Raw genomic sequence first — 14057 nt, forward strand, 5'->3', positions numbered from 1 at the left:
AGAAGTCCTATCCATGAGTAAGCAGGCAATGGCATGTAGGGTGACAAGTGCTGTGATGGGGTGAGGTGAGGACTGAGTGGAGATGGGCATGGAGAGTGTGGGAAGTTAGAAAGGACCTGGAAGAGGAATATGCCCCCCTGGTGGGGAATTTGGAATGAGAGTGAATTCTCCTGCTCAATAAGGCAATCTGAATCACATTTCCTTCCAAATGAATGATACCCTGTGTTCAGATGGTTGAAAAACTGAATGGAAAAGCCTTCGGCTCTGTGATGATACTAGTGACCAGTGGAGATGATGAGCATGTCACCAACTGCTTCCTCACTGTGCGCAGCAGTGGTTCAACTATTCATACCATTGCCCTGGGTTCATCTGCAGTCAAAAACCTGGAGGAATTATCACATCTTACAGGTAGGTAAATTTCTAGCAACATATTTTAGAGCATTTCCTTTCAACTTGAATATTCAAAGAACCACCATGAAACTCAGATTATGTCAACAGAATACATGGCTTAATTGAAAAAACTATGAACAGTTTTCTTAAGAAAAAACACAAAACAAAGTCATTGCTAAATTCTGTCAAAAATTTGCTTTTTTATACTTTCCTTAGAAAGTGCCAATTATATACACCTAATGAAAATATTATTATTACTTCTTTGTTAAACCAGCCTGAGCATGTATAATCATGGAGCTAAAAGTATGTTTAAATGCACTAACTTCTATGATAAGGAGACATGCAATATTACACACATATCTTTTTTTGTTCTAAATGAGGCACAGAATAATTTTATCTTATATTCCTCACATTGAATAAAAAATGCATATGCTAACTTGAAAACTGAAAGCTAGGTTTTATTGAATTATGTTTGCAAATAATGTTTTCAGAATGTAAATGTAAATATATAGCAATATAAATGGGTAGAAATTAACCTAGATTGTCTAGGAATTACCTTAATTAAATATTTGATTTCAATAAATATTTATTTTCAATAAATATTTATTGAGTTTTTATCACATACTGGGTAGAGCTCTAGACCCTACAATTACAGCTGTGAATAGAACAAACAAAACCACTGCCTTGGGGTGCCTGCTCACCATGTGGTCGTATAGGACGCTGTGCAAAGCAAGTCAAGCACGGCTCCTGCTTTCCCCAAACTCACCCTCTTAAGCAAAGGAAGTTTGTTAGAAAAGATCTATCACTTTATCTTTTGTTTTACTTTATACATTTTAATAGCTAACATCCCAATTGTGTATTTCAGGAGGTTTAAAGTTCTTTGTTCCAGATAAATCCAACTCCAATAGCATGCTTGATGCTTTCAGTAGAATTTCCTCTGGAACCGGAGACATTTTTCAACAACATATTCAGGTCAGAATTTCCTCAATATTATATTTACAGATAGGGGAGAGGGGAGAGGGAGCAAGGAAAATAGATGAATTGTGCTGTCTCATTAACCTTATTTGAATATGTAACAGTCCTTGTTACATTAAAAGAAGGCTTTTAGTGAGCTTCTTGACATCACCAGAACCAGGCTTCATCTTTACCTGATGTCTACTTCTCAGCCCTAGGAGTCATTTTCTGTAATTGCTACTTCAGCTTTTCAAGGTCTATAGCAGAGTTTGCTCCTTCCTTGTGGCTCAAAATGGGGTTGGGGGTGGGACATGGGGTAGAGGTAAGGTCCAGAATTAAAATAAGAATCAGTGGCTTTAGTTTTAGTTCAAACTTGCCATCAATCAGAATCCATTTTACTTTGCTTCTTTAAAAACTTCCTTGAAGCTCCTCCCTCATATAAAAAGTATCAACTATTTCGTTCAATTCTAGAAATTCCTAAAGATCTCTCCAACTACCACAATTTATTTGATTTTGCTCACAAAATCTTCCTTTAATCAAGTCATTTTTTTCAAAGGGCCAATTTATTTTTCTTTCAAAGTACTTTAAAGATATTTTGAATATAACTGAATAATGTTTTGAATAAAATTTCACCTGCTGTTTCCTCACAGATGGTAAGTGAACCTGCCAAGTTAATGGCTTGATGGGAGCAATGAAATCAGTAAATTATTCTTAGAAAATATTTAACAAGATTATATGTACAGAGTAAAGGCAATAACCACAATTCTGTCATTAGAAGTAGAAAAAGGTGAATTTTAAGTGATAATGTATATTTTAGATTAGACTACAATTGGCTCTTCTGAATAATCTTTCTACCCTTGATTTTCTCTTTAATAATATGAAATAAAAAGAAATGTTTAAAAAAGTAAAACAAATTTAGCAAAACATTATTCATATGACTCAAATTGGTTCCCAGACTTGGCCACCTCTCCCCAGTTATTTGCATGTCATTAGCCCCTCTAGACTGTGGGCAGAAACTACATCTAATCCCCTTCAACAGCTCAGAGCCCGGCATGGAACGTGGCACAGTAATCAGCAGTCCACGGACACTTGTTCAGTTGAGTTGAACAAATAATCCGCAATGTCTTTGCTGTCATCCACCAACAGAATTTTACATTCTTTACAAGTCTGAGCAATTTTACAGTGTTGCTAATGTCTTTATTTAATAAATATGATTTTTCAAAGTTATTTATAGACTGGTATTCTTTGTGAATACACAGCGATTAAACGCAGGGGTTCTGGTGTCAGCCAGCCTGGGCTCTATGTCTGTTTCACCTCCTTGCTGTGTGACCTTGGACAGCTTACTTCCCTAAGCCTGTCATTTCATCTGGGAAATGTGGGTAACAATAGCACTTATCTCAGAGGGTTTTCATAAGGATTGGGTTAGATAATACATGTAAAGCATTTAGCACAGTGCCCGGCATCTGTATGCACTTGGTGCATGTTACACACACACACACACACACGAAGTGCACATACAGCTTATTTAAGTGCACACAGCTTAAATCATGACTAAATGATTTTTTTAAATGTACTAAACCCCACTGAAACCCAATGTCTGATTTCTTATTAAAATACATAAAGGTATCTGGACAGATTATACACAAATTAATTAGAGCACATTCACAAAAAAAGTCAAAAAAAAAAGCTTGTTTTAATTGCTGCTCCGAGGCTAATGTTGATTTGGATAAGAGAGAAGTATGAGAACAGCTAAAATCTCTTGATAAAGATTAATGAAGTGACATGTACTAGCTATAACAAAGTATTTTATATCTACTGTACTTATAACACTTTGCTTAAGCAAAGTATTTTTACATGAAAAATAATTTATGTAAATATACGACATGTCCAAGTTAAATAGTTTTTTTATTTTTGCCAATTCATTTTTATTTGTCATAAAAATAAAGGAAAAATGTAATGATTATGCATATGCTAGAAACTTTCACATGTATATTCTCTCGAACAGCTTGAAAGTATAGGTGAATATGTTAAACGTCACCATCAACTGAAAAACACTGTGACTGTGGATCACAGTGTGGGCAATGACACTACCTTTCTAGTCACATGGCAGACCAGTGGTCCCCCTGAGATTGTATTATTTGATCCTAATGGAAGAAAATACTACACAGATGATTTTACCACCAATCTAGCTTTTCGGACTGCTCGCCTCTGGATTCCAGGAACTGCTAAGGTAGGTATTGTAAGCTTGTTCGTAATGACAACGTTTAGTCAACTACGTGACTTTCAGATGGATCACAGAATTAAATGCATTGTGTAAAGGAAATCCTATTCGAATATATCAAAATTTTACTTTAAATTTATGAGGGATTTTTTGAATGTTCAAAATTTAAGAGGAACTACTAAGGTATGTTCAAAACTTTAAATAATGGACACCAAAGGCTTCTCACTTCAACAGTGGAAATTAGTATTTATGTAGTACAAATAATTTCTTTTTGCTTACTTCCTTCTTTACAAAATCTGTATCAAATACTTAGAAAAAACCCTCTGCTTAGAATTTATAATATAAATACATGGAATATATATGTTTTTGAGCACCTACTATGTGCAGGGTCTTGTTCTAGGTGCTTTACAATAAAGTGCCATAATAAGAATAAGAACAGGGTACTCAGAGCACACAGGGGGCATGTGCAGGCAGTGGGGGAAGGAGAATGCTTCCTGGAAGTGAAGACATCAAAATGGAAATGTGGAGGCCTAAGGGGCCAGAGGTATGAATAACATTCTGGACAGAAGAAGCAGCATGCAGGAAGGCTGTGCATTGCCTGAATGTAATCCCTCTTCAGGTCTGTTGGCCCTCCCCCCCCACCCCCCCACCCCCCGGATCACTGTTGATAGCCTCTGCTTGGCCTTCCTTCCTCTGGTCTAGCATCCTTCTCTCCAAACACCTTTATCAGAGTGATCCTTCTGAAGCACAAATCTGATCAAACCTGTCTCCTACTCAAAACTCTTTGACGGTCTCAGGATAAAATCCATGTGGTTATTAGTATCTACTAAGCCCTTCACGTTCTGGCTTCTGCCCAAACTTAACTCTTTTTAAAAATTATTTTTTAATTTAGAAAAGCTTTATTTTTATATAATTTTTAAAGGTTACTTTCCATTTATAGTTTTTACAAAAGATTGGCTACATTCCCCATGTTGTACAATACATCCTTAAGCCTATCTTACACCCTAGTTTGTACCTCTTACTCCCCAACCCCAAACTTATCTCCTAACCCTACTCCCAAACACCCTGTGCTCTGCCCCTACTTAACTTTTCTCCAAACGCATCATGTTCCTTTCACACCTGTGCACAAGGACCAGGAACACTTTACCTACTTCTTGCTGCTTTTGCCTGACCTCTTTGTCTGGATTAGGTGCCCCGTATCAAAACACTTCTTACACCCACAGAGGAGTTTTCATGTGGAGGTTTCCGCCACATGTCTGTTACTAATGTTATGATTACAAAGAACAAAACAAAACCAAGCAGAAAAAACCCAGATAGATAGATAATCTTGATGCTTGAATTGTGACTTCACTGGAAAATGGCAAACCACATGAATCCCAAGAAGACTGGATAGGGTGTGGCATCTTAACTTTCCAGAGTCAAACCTTAACCCACTGATTTCTCTCTTCTTCATCCTGCTTGATTGTGTTCCTCCTGCTACTTCCACGATTTAAGAAGGAGCAGCAGCAGGAATTAGGAAAAAAGGAATACTTATGTACAATTTTATCAAAAGAACAAATTTCTGCTACTGTAGTTTAAGCTGTTTTCTTTCAGACATTTGTTTCCAGGTTTCCCCCAGGCAGCCCAGACAGATAAGGAGAATGGCATTCAGCAATACTTCTATAAATTACTCAACATAGACACTGTGCGGGCCTCTCACTGTTGTGGCCTCTCCCGTTGCGGAGCACACGCTCCGGACGCGCAGGCTCAGCGGCCATGGCTCACGGGCCCAGCCGCTCCGCGGCACGCGGGATCCTCCCAGACCGGGGCACGAACCCGCGTCCCCTGCATTGGCAGGCGGACTCCCAACCACTGCGCCACCAGGGAAGCCCGTGTATGTGGATTTTGTTGCTTGAGATTTCTGGGCATGGGAGCATTAAAGGAAGTGGAGGGCAGGAAGGATACTGTTGCCTTTTATTCCAGGTTATCCACATAAATCATAATTGTCCACTTAATTTGCTGTAATTTTCTCCATTATATAAAAGGAATAAAAACGTTGAACCTCCTGTAGGGTGAAGGGGCTCAGATTAATATTTGCCAAGTACTTTGAAGCTGGACACATTGTTATCCTCTAAAAATGTGAATCAAGATGTGTCCTTCCCCAAAAATAAATTCAGGGTCTAATTCCCTAAAGAGTTACCTAACAATGAAAGTGGGTTGTACAGTGAAAGCCATGTAAATACTGAATTTAGTTATCTCTTAACCAACATTACTCTTCCTGATATTCTTTTGTAGTATTTTAGAAAATGCAATATCAACAAAACAAGAGCAAAAAACCCTACGAGGTTAAGTTTACACTTTAAAATGAGGGTTGATTTTTTTCTTCACACTTGACAAACGAAGTCTTTGTTTTGCAGCCTGGGCTATGGACTTACACACTGAACAATACCCATCATTCTCCTCAAGCCTTGAAAGTGACAGTGACCTCTGGTGCCTCCCGCTCAGCCGTGCCCCCGGCCACTGTGGAAGCCTTTGTGGAAAGAGACAGCACCCATTTTCCCCATCCTGTGACAATTTATGCAATTGTGAGAAAGGGGTTTTATCCCATTCTCAATGCCACTGTAACTGCTACAGTTGAGTCAGAGACTGCAGATCCTGTTACGCTGAAACTTTTTGATGATGGAGCAGGTAACAAGGAATATCATGTAATTTTTCATGTTCTCAAGAGCTGTTCTGATGCTGCAGTATCAATATTAAGTTTATCTTTAAAATTCTTCCAATTCAATTATTTTTCTCACCCAATCTTATGAGAATCTCAAATTCTCATGGACTCACTGACATACTAAGTAGCTACAGGTCTCCACCTGCACAGGGAAAGCAAATGTGAACTTGGGAAAAGAGAGTCTCCTTGAGGCTCCTCAGAGTGGCTGTGTGTGAGCAGAATGGAGGGAGGAAGTCGCCCGACACCTAGGTCTTGGCTTCCACTTGTCCAGTGACACTGACCACACTTAGTAAGGCCACTTGGGAACAGGCATGCCCACATTCCTTTAGGATTCACCAGTTTTCCTATTCACTGAAATAATCATATTGGACAATTAAAATAGCAAATGAAAACCCCAAAAGGGAGATGCAATGACAGTTAATCCATTTCTTATTCTTTTGCCCGGCTGTTAAAGAGAAAATTGGAAATTGAGTTGACCATAGACTGTTCTTTAGCCAAGTAGCTGGGTTGATGAGAGAGCAGAGCCATGGCCTTTTACATGTGTTATTTGGTAACAAGAAGACCAGGCCAGCAAGCTTAGTGGAATCAGGATAGAAATTTCCCCACCACTGGGAAAACAAAGTCAAACAAAACAAAACCCTACTTCAAAGCACTCATTCTGCACAGAGAGAGTTCAGAACTTCATCATCATACCTCACAGACACCACAGCATCAATCTGGGCAACGAGCAGCACTTGGACTCTTTCTGACTAACTTGTTTTAACTTTTAAAAACAAACTCCTTTATTGTTTTATCTTTTCTATTCTGTTCTTTTCCTAAACTAAATTCTCAGAATGACAATAGACCTCAAAGTTTATGTTGGCAGCCCCAATGTTTGATCTACCAGTAAAATCATATTCCTTCTCTTTGTTGTTTCAAAGATAAAAATATTTTAAGAGTCTTATGTTTGTTTAAAACAAGACAATTTATGTGAAAAATCTCTGTAGGTTATTTTGCTGTGATTCTCCTGAGCCCATAACTTCAGGCAGAATTTTGTTCTGAGGTGCTTTAATGTGGTCTGCCCTACGTGTAGGCTATGAGGCAATGCGTTGTTTGTAGAGAATAATAAATAGATTAAAGAAATAAATGTATATACCAATTAAGTATAAGCAATTATAATAATAAACCAATTAAAAGTTAAAAAAAATGAGTCTTATGTTTGGCAACCCATTAGTATCTTGCCATGGCAATCTTGTATGACATTTATGAAACAAAAGTTCATTTAAAGGATTTTAGTTCAAGGCCACCTCAGAGGATACTAGACAAGTCCTCTTATTTTGCCTACTGGAATGGATTCAAACAAACTTCTCAGACTCTGATTGCTTATCCCTGGCCACACCTTTCACTTTTTGTATATAGTCCAAAAATACACTTTGCAGAATGTTCCTCCCTAGCCCCAGCCTGTGGGCTGGCCTGGGAACAGATCCTGCTGTCTTAGGAAAGAGCACCTCAATAGGCTTTTATATTTATTCCCTGGAACCATTCTGTTTGTTTGATGTCAAAATTTATACCCTGATGAAAGAAACAATGAAAAGGTTGTTTAAACATTGAAGTGTAAATTTCGATTTTTCCCCTGTACTTAACACACATGCACATAGTTGTCTAATACTTATGTTTATAATGGAAATAGTACTTATCTGCTAATAAAATTAATGAACAATATAAAATGCTTTATAATTTTAAATATACTTTCTCATGCACACTCTCAAATAATCATCACAACCATCCTGTGAGATGTTATCCCCATTTTATAGATGAGAAAACTGAGGCTCAGAGGGATTGTTTCACAGCTACTGTGGCAGATCCAGACCTTAAAACAAGTCCCCTGACACCCAAGCCAGTGTTCTTTCCCATTTCTTTCTGACTCAATGATTAAAAGAGGTGGCAGTGGTAACTGTGGCAGGAAGAGATTTTTCTTTATCATTTCTCAACAAAGATAGACCTTATTAATCATTAAACCACTAAATATCAAGATCTGATTTCTTTCCAGTAGATAAAAAAGGTTTCTAAAACTACTGTGATCATACGGTGCTTAGCGTTTTTTATTTTAATAAAATATACTCCTATTTTTCTCATGTGAAGGAGCAGACCTGCCTCTCTAGTGAGGATTCTAGAGCACTTTAGTGATGATGCAATGCTAGAGAACAGGGCTGAGTGTGAGGTGTGAGAAATGAATTGACCGTAGAATAGGACAAGCTGCTTGCCCCATTTGTCCACTTGCACTTGAACAGTGAATGTGATCTGCACTTGGGCTAAGCTGCACCTCCCATGGCTGCCCTGGAATCTAGGCCTTGCTGCCATTCAGTCATGGGCTTGGTTTGGAACTGAATGACTCTCTGAGGACCAATGCAAAAGGAAAGAAGTCTAGCACTGGGCAAGATTTTAGAATGCCTCCTGAAGCAAGGCACATCCTCCTGAAGTGGACAGAACCAAAGCCTGTCAAACTCCAAGTCAATGAGCACCTTCGAATCTAGAACAACCCACGTATCCTCTAATGAGGAAATTAATTTCACACTATTATATCAACTACCAAAGTTTTTTTTTTTTTTCCATCAGGGCTTCAGGGTGTTCGTAAACCCCTTGAAATTGCATGAAAGTATGTATATGTACATATATATTTATTCACTGGGAGCAGAGTAGCTTTTATCTCAAAAGGGTGTGTGAAAAAAATAAATAAATAAATAAAAAATAAAAAGGGTGTGTGACTATATATAAGCTTAAGAATGTGCTTGGTTTCTATGAAAACCTAGTATTATTTTCAGTGATAGGAAGGAGAGCGCTAAAGGTGATTATTAAATGCTTTATTAGCACTGAAGCAGGTACAACTCATTCACCTTTAGAAAATAATTTTTCAGAGGTTAAGGAATCACAAGGAGAAATTATGGAGCCGTTGGAATTTTAATCACCTGATAATATCAAAAGTAGCTATGAGCATAACAGCATATGCTAAAATTAGAAGAACAAGGGGAATAAATCTTATTTTTAATGATTTAATTAAATATTAATAATCAACTGTGATAAGTATTGACATTGAGTTTTTTTTATATTAACAGGTGCTGATGTTATAAAAAATGATGGAATTTACTCGAGGTATTTTTTCTCCTTTGCTGTAAATGGTAGATATAGCTTGAAAGTGCATGTCAATCATTCTCCCAGCATAAGTGCCCTAGCCCACTCTATTCCAGGAAGTCATGCTATGTACGTACCAGGTTACATAACAAACGGTAAGAATCATTAGCACTGTTATTTGAATAACATCATTTAACGTGTATATTTCTGATGAGTGTGTGTGTGTATGTATCAGAGAGAGGTGAATTTCAAAACTCTTTTATATAAGTCAATGCATAATTTGTTGATTATCTCTTTAACCCTCAGTGATTCATGATAGTAGATAACAGGAAGGCAGTAGGTAATTCCCACAGATTTCTCCTACCCTCGTTTTAGTCATTATTTTGACCTCTTTCTTGTGACTGTTTCATCAGAATTACTACCAGGCAAAGAGATTTATTGAGTTTTCTCCTGTATAGCTCCTGTACTTCCTCTACAGAGGAAAGAGGAAGAGGCAAAAAGTTGTTAGCAGTTTAAAGAAGGAAGCAAATAGCCCAAACAATCCACACAGGAAATGAGTTCCTGAAAAAATATGAGTGTGGATATTACAGGAAACTGAGGGCTTCCTGAAGATGTTCTGTCTTCCTTCAAGATAAAAGTGCCAAATACATAGAAGATACACATATTTTTTAAACACCATTATTATAATAGTTCCTGATGGGAAGCAGTGGTTAAAGTATAACAAACAGAAAAATGCTGTAGTCTTTAAATATAATCTCAAAAAATGTTTCTAATCATTCTTATTTGAAAAACTGCAGAATCTTTTTTTTTTTTTTTTTTTTTTGTGGTACGCGGGCCTCTCACTGCTGCGGCCTCTCCCGTTGCGGAGCACAGGCTCCGGACGCGCAGGCTCAGCAGCCATGGCTCACGGGCCCAGCCGCTCCGCGGCATGTGGGATCTTCCCGGACCGGGGCACGAACCTGTGTCCCCTGCATCGGCAGGTCGACTCTCAACCACTGCGCCACCAGGGAAGCCCTGCAGAATCTTTATGAATACTTTTCATGTATTTTAGCAGCTATAACTAATCATTTGGACCATACCATAACATGATTCTATATTTTTGTACTATATGTACTTTTCAGTAGAAAAAAATAAAGATGCTATAGTGGATTTGCATCTCCTGATATTTTTAGTGTTGCCTAGAACACAATTTACTCTCACCTATATTTAAAATAATTTGGATTATTTCAAAACCAATATAAATCAATTTGCAAGGTAACACAGTTTTACTACAAAGATATGATTTTGTATCTAGATGTAATACTTCATTTCTAAGTAGATATTCCCTCTTTCATTTATACATCGAACATTTTTGAAGGCCTCCTAGGTGACAGGCTTAGTCCTAAGAACTTGGGATACCAGGTAGAATAAGACTTGATTCCTATCAAGGAGCTTGCAGGCTACTGACGGGTCTAGTATCTTTTTTAAAGCCATGAATTTAAAGGATGCAAATATCAACATCAAGTGTACACTGAGAATAGAAAAGTCATATTCAACTCTGCTTTTATCTGTGTACATCATATAGGCCCTTGATAGCACAGAAAGAAAAATTTAGATTTCCCTAGGCATGCCTACCTCACATAACATTCATTTATCAGCTCATTTTCAGGTGATGACCTTGAGAGTACACTGCATTGAAAAATGTGAGCTGCTCTGTTTTCACACCACCAAATCTCCGGGCACAGCAGCATCTACTTCCTTCCTCTCCTCCCTAGTGCCTCTGTTGGATCTGCTCTGGATTCCACCCAGCCTGCTTATCAAGGGTCCTTGAGAGCTCTCCCTTGCATGTCCTCTGAAGAGCATTCAAGCATGATTTATTACTTCCCATATTAAAAAAAATTTTGGTGGTTCCCCTTTAAGCTACTGTCCACCTGTCTACTCCCTGTCATCCAGTTCTTTGAAATTAAATCTAAATCTGCCGACTGTACCTTCTCACCTCCAGTTTACTACTCTGCTCACTGCAAGCAGACCTCCACCCACATCACTCCACTGGAATTGCTCTGGCCTTAGTCACCAATGACTACCTGCTCTTATATCCAAAGGATGCATTTCAGTCCTCATTTTACCTGACTCAGCAGTACCTGACACAGCTGATTGATTTCTCCTTTGCCATTTCCTGGTTTCTATGATACCACACTCTCCTGCTTACCTCTTATTCTCTGGAATTTTTATTCTCAGGCTCTTTTTCCAGCTTCTCTTTTTCTACCAAGCCTCTAAGTGTTGGCAATTATCAAAGCTTAGTCTTAACTTTCTCTTCTCACTCTTCTATCTGGAGCCACATTACCTGGGTTTGAAACCTAGTTCCTCCATTTACTAGCTGTGTGACTTTGGGCAAGTTACTTAGCCTCTGTGTGCTTCAGTTTCATCATCTGTAAAAATGGGGGCAATAATTGTACTCTCCTCATAGCATTGCTGAAAAATTAAATAGTTGATAATATAAGGTACTTTAAAAAGTGCCTGACACATAGCAAGCACTTAGTAAATACTTTTTATTTTTATAGCTGAAATTCTTATTAGGTAATCTTATTAACCTATATGGCTTTAATAACATCTATAAGCCTATAACTTCCTAATTCATAGGTTCAAAATGATTAAATCTAGCTAAAACCTCTTCTTTGAGCTTAAAATCCATATCTAACTGGCTCCTTGACGTCGTCAATTAGACGTTTTACAGGAATCACAAACCTTGTAACTTAAATAGTTAGTCTCCTCCCCATAGCCTGTTTCTCTTCCCATTTGCTCATTTTAGGAACCTGGGAGCTATTCTTTTTGTCCACCGACTTTCCCTTCTTCATCATTCCATATTCAAATCCAACACCAGCTTTTGCTGATTTTTCTCTCCAAAATGCATCTCGAAATGCCTACTAGCCTCCTCTCCACTGCTATCACCCAACCCAAGCTACCATCTTCTCCTATCTGGACTGTTGCAGTGGCCTCATTGCTTCCTGTCCTAAAATCCATTCTCCACTGACAGCAGCCAGAGTGACATGTCAGAGAGCAAATGTGATCATATCACTGCCCTGCTTCCCCACAGCATGTTTAAGATTAAACTCTAAAACCACTACAATGGCCCACGAGGTCCTACTTGAACTTCTCTTTCCTGTCTCATCTCAAACTATTCTCCTCCTTGCTTTAATTAAATTTTTCTAATTTGCAAAGCTCTTCTCCACACTTCAGAAGTTTTTACACAACCTCTTCCCTCTGCCGGAGATATTCTTAACCTCCGCTCTTTATCTGGCTGACTTCTATTCATCCTTTGGGAAATTGTTAAATGTTACTCCCTTGATACCACTCTAAATTACATTACTGTGTTATTTCCTTTCATAGTACCCTTGCTTTTTTCCTTCTTACATTTATTACAATTTATAAATATATGTTTATAAATATGACTGTAAATTCCATGAGCAATACTGTTTTGTCTGTGATTGCTGGCATAGCATATGCCCTAAAAATATTTATTGAATGAATGAATGGATGAATGAATTGTTGAATAAACAAACTGTTATTCTAAAGATGTAGCAAAGGGAAAAAAAGTCTTAAAATGTCTCTCAATAATCTGCAAAAACAAGCTATTCAGGAGATGGTAACTTGTTGTTTTGGCTATTCTTTCTTTGGTGTCACAGGTAATATTCAGATGAATGCCCCAAGAAAATCGGTGGGCAGGAGAGAGGAAGAGCAAAAGTGGGGCTTTAGCCGAATAAGCTCAGGGGGTTCTTTCTTTGTGCTGGGTGTTCCAGCTGACCCACATCCTGATGTGTTTCCGCCATGCAAAATTATTGACCTGGAAGCTGTAAAATCAGAAGAAGAGGTGACTTTATCTTGGACAGCACCTGGAGGAGACTTTGATCAGGGCCAGGGTAGGTTTCTTGCTTTCATTACCTATTTTTCTACAAGGTGGCATTTCCAAGAACTATGTCAGGGGTTAGTTGGGTAAAAAATAGCTTTGGGGGCTTACAGATGACAAAGCTGTAGAGGATTGCATGGAAAGCTTTGAGTTGCTGATAAGGCCCTGTATCCTGGAGTCTAGGAAGAGAATGTATCAGCTCCCCCAGGATTGACGAGGCCCTGGTAACCTGACTGACACTAATACAGAAACCTTTGTTGGAAACATAAATACCACATGTAACAGTGGTCTAGTCAGAAGCAATGGGTTCTGCTTTACAGAGCATGGACTTTCAAATACTGAAGGTGATTAGTTTTCTGAAGATTAGATGGTGTTTATTCAAGGGCTTACAAGTCAAGTTTAAGGGAATAATTCCCATAAGTCATGAAATACTTGGTGCATTGTCCTCTCCTACTTCTGGTCATCATTTTTGTTAGGGAGGCTGGGACCAGTTCCCTGATTTGAAGCTTTCTAACCCTTGCTTGGGCATTGATGAGTTCCTTCGCTACTTTCCTTTTTCTAATGCTTTTATGCCAGCCTTCAGTCTTCCACCTACCTCATCTCTTGATCCCCACAGCAACTCAACAGAAAAAGTTTTCTAAAAGAATAACCTTTCCAACATCTTTGCCATTACCAGAACATGATTATCATTGATTACACTTTAATCTGATGCGTCTGATTGAGATTTCTGTAGGAACCAACCTTCTCTATTGAGAGCTAATTCATCAATATTGGTCAATAACAGTGACCACCTTGGGCCT

At 38.3% G+C, this 14057-nt stretch overlaps 1 protein-coding gene across 1 annotated transcript in view; it reads left to right on the forward strand.

The window, feature by feature from the left end:
• CLCA2 (chloride channel accessory 2) overlaps positions 1-14057 on the forward strand; it is a 37737-nt gene that overhangs the window by 15671 nt on the left and 8009 nt on the right. Inside the window, exons 8-13 of the mRNA XM_079904221.1 lie at positions 231-408; positions 1256-1362; positions 3350-3574; positions 5962-6232; positions 9359-9529; positions 13037-13270. Coding sequence (XP_079760347.1) covers positions 231-408; positions 1256-1362; positions 3350-3574; positions 5962-6232; positions 9359-9529; positions 13037-13270 — 1186 coding nt within the window. The remainder of the gene's footprint in view (positions 1-230; positions 409-1255; positions 1363-3349; positions 3575-5961; positions 6233-9358; positions 9530-13036; positions 13271-14057) is intronic.

This window comes from Stenella coeruleoalba, assembly GCF_951394435.1.
Source record: "Stenella coeruleoalba genome assembly, chromosome: 1".
Taxonomy (NCBI): Eukaryota; Metazoa; Chordata; class Mammalia; order Artiodactyla; family Delphinidae; genus Stenella; species Stenella coeruleoalba.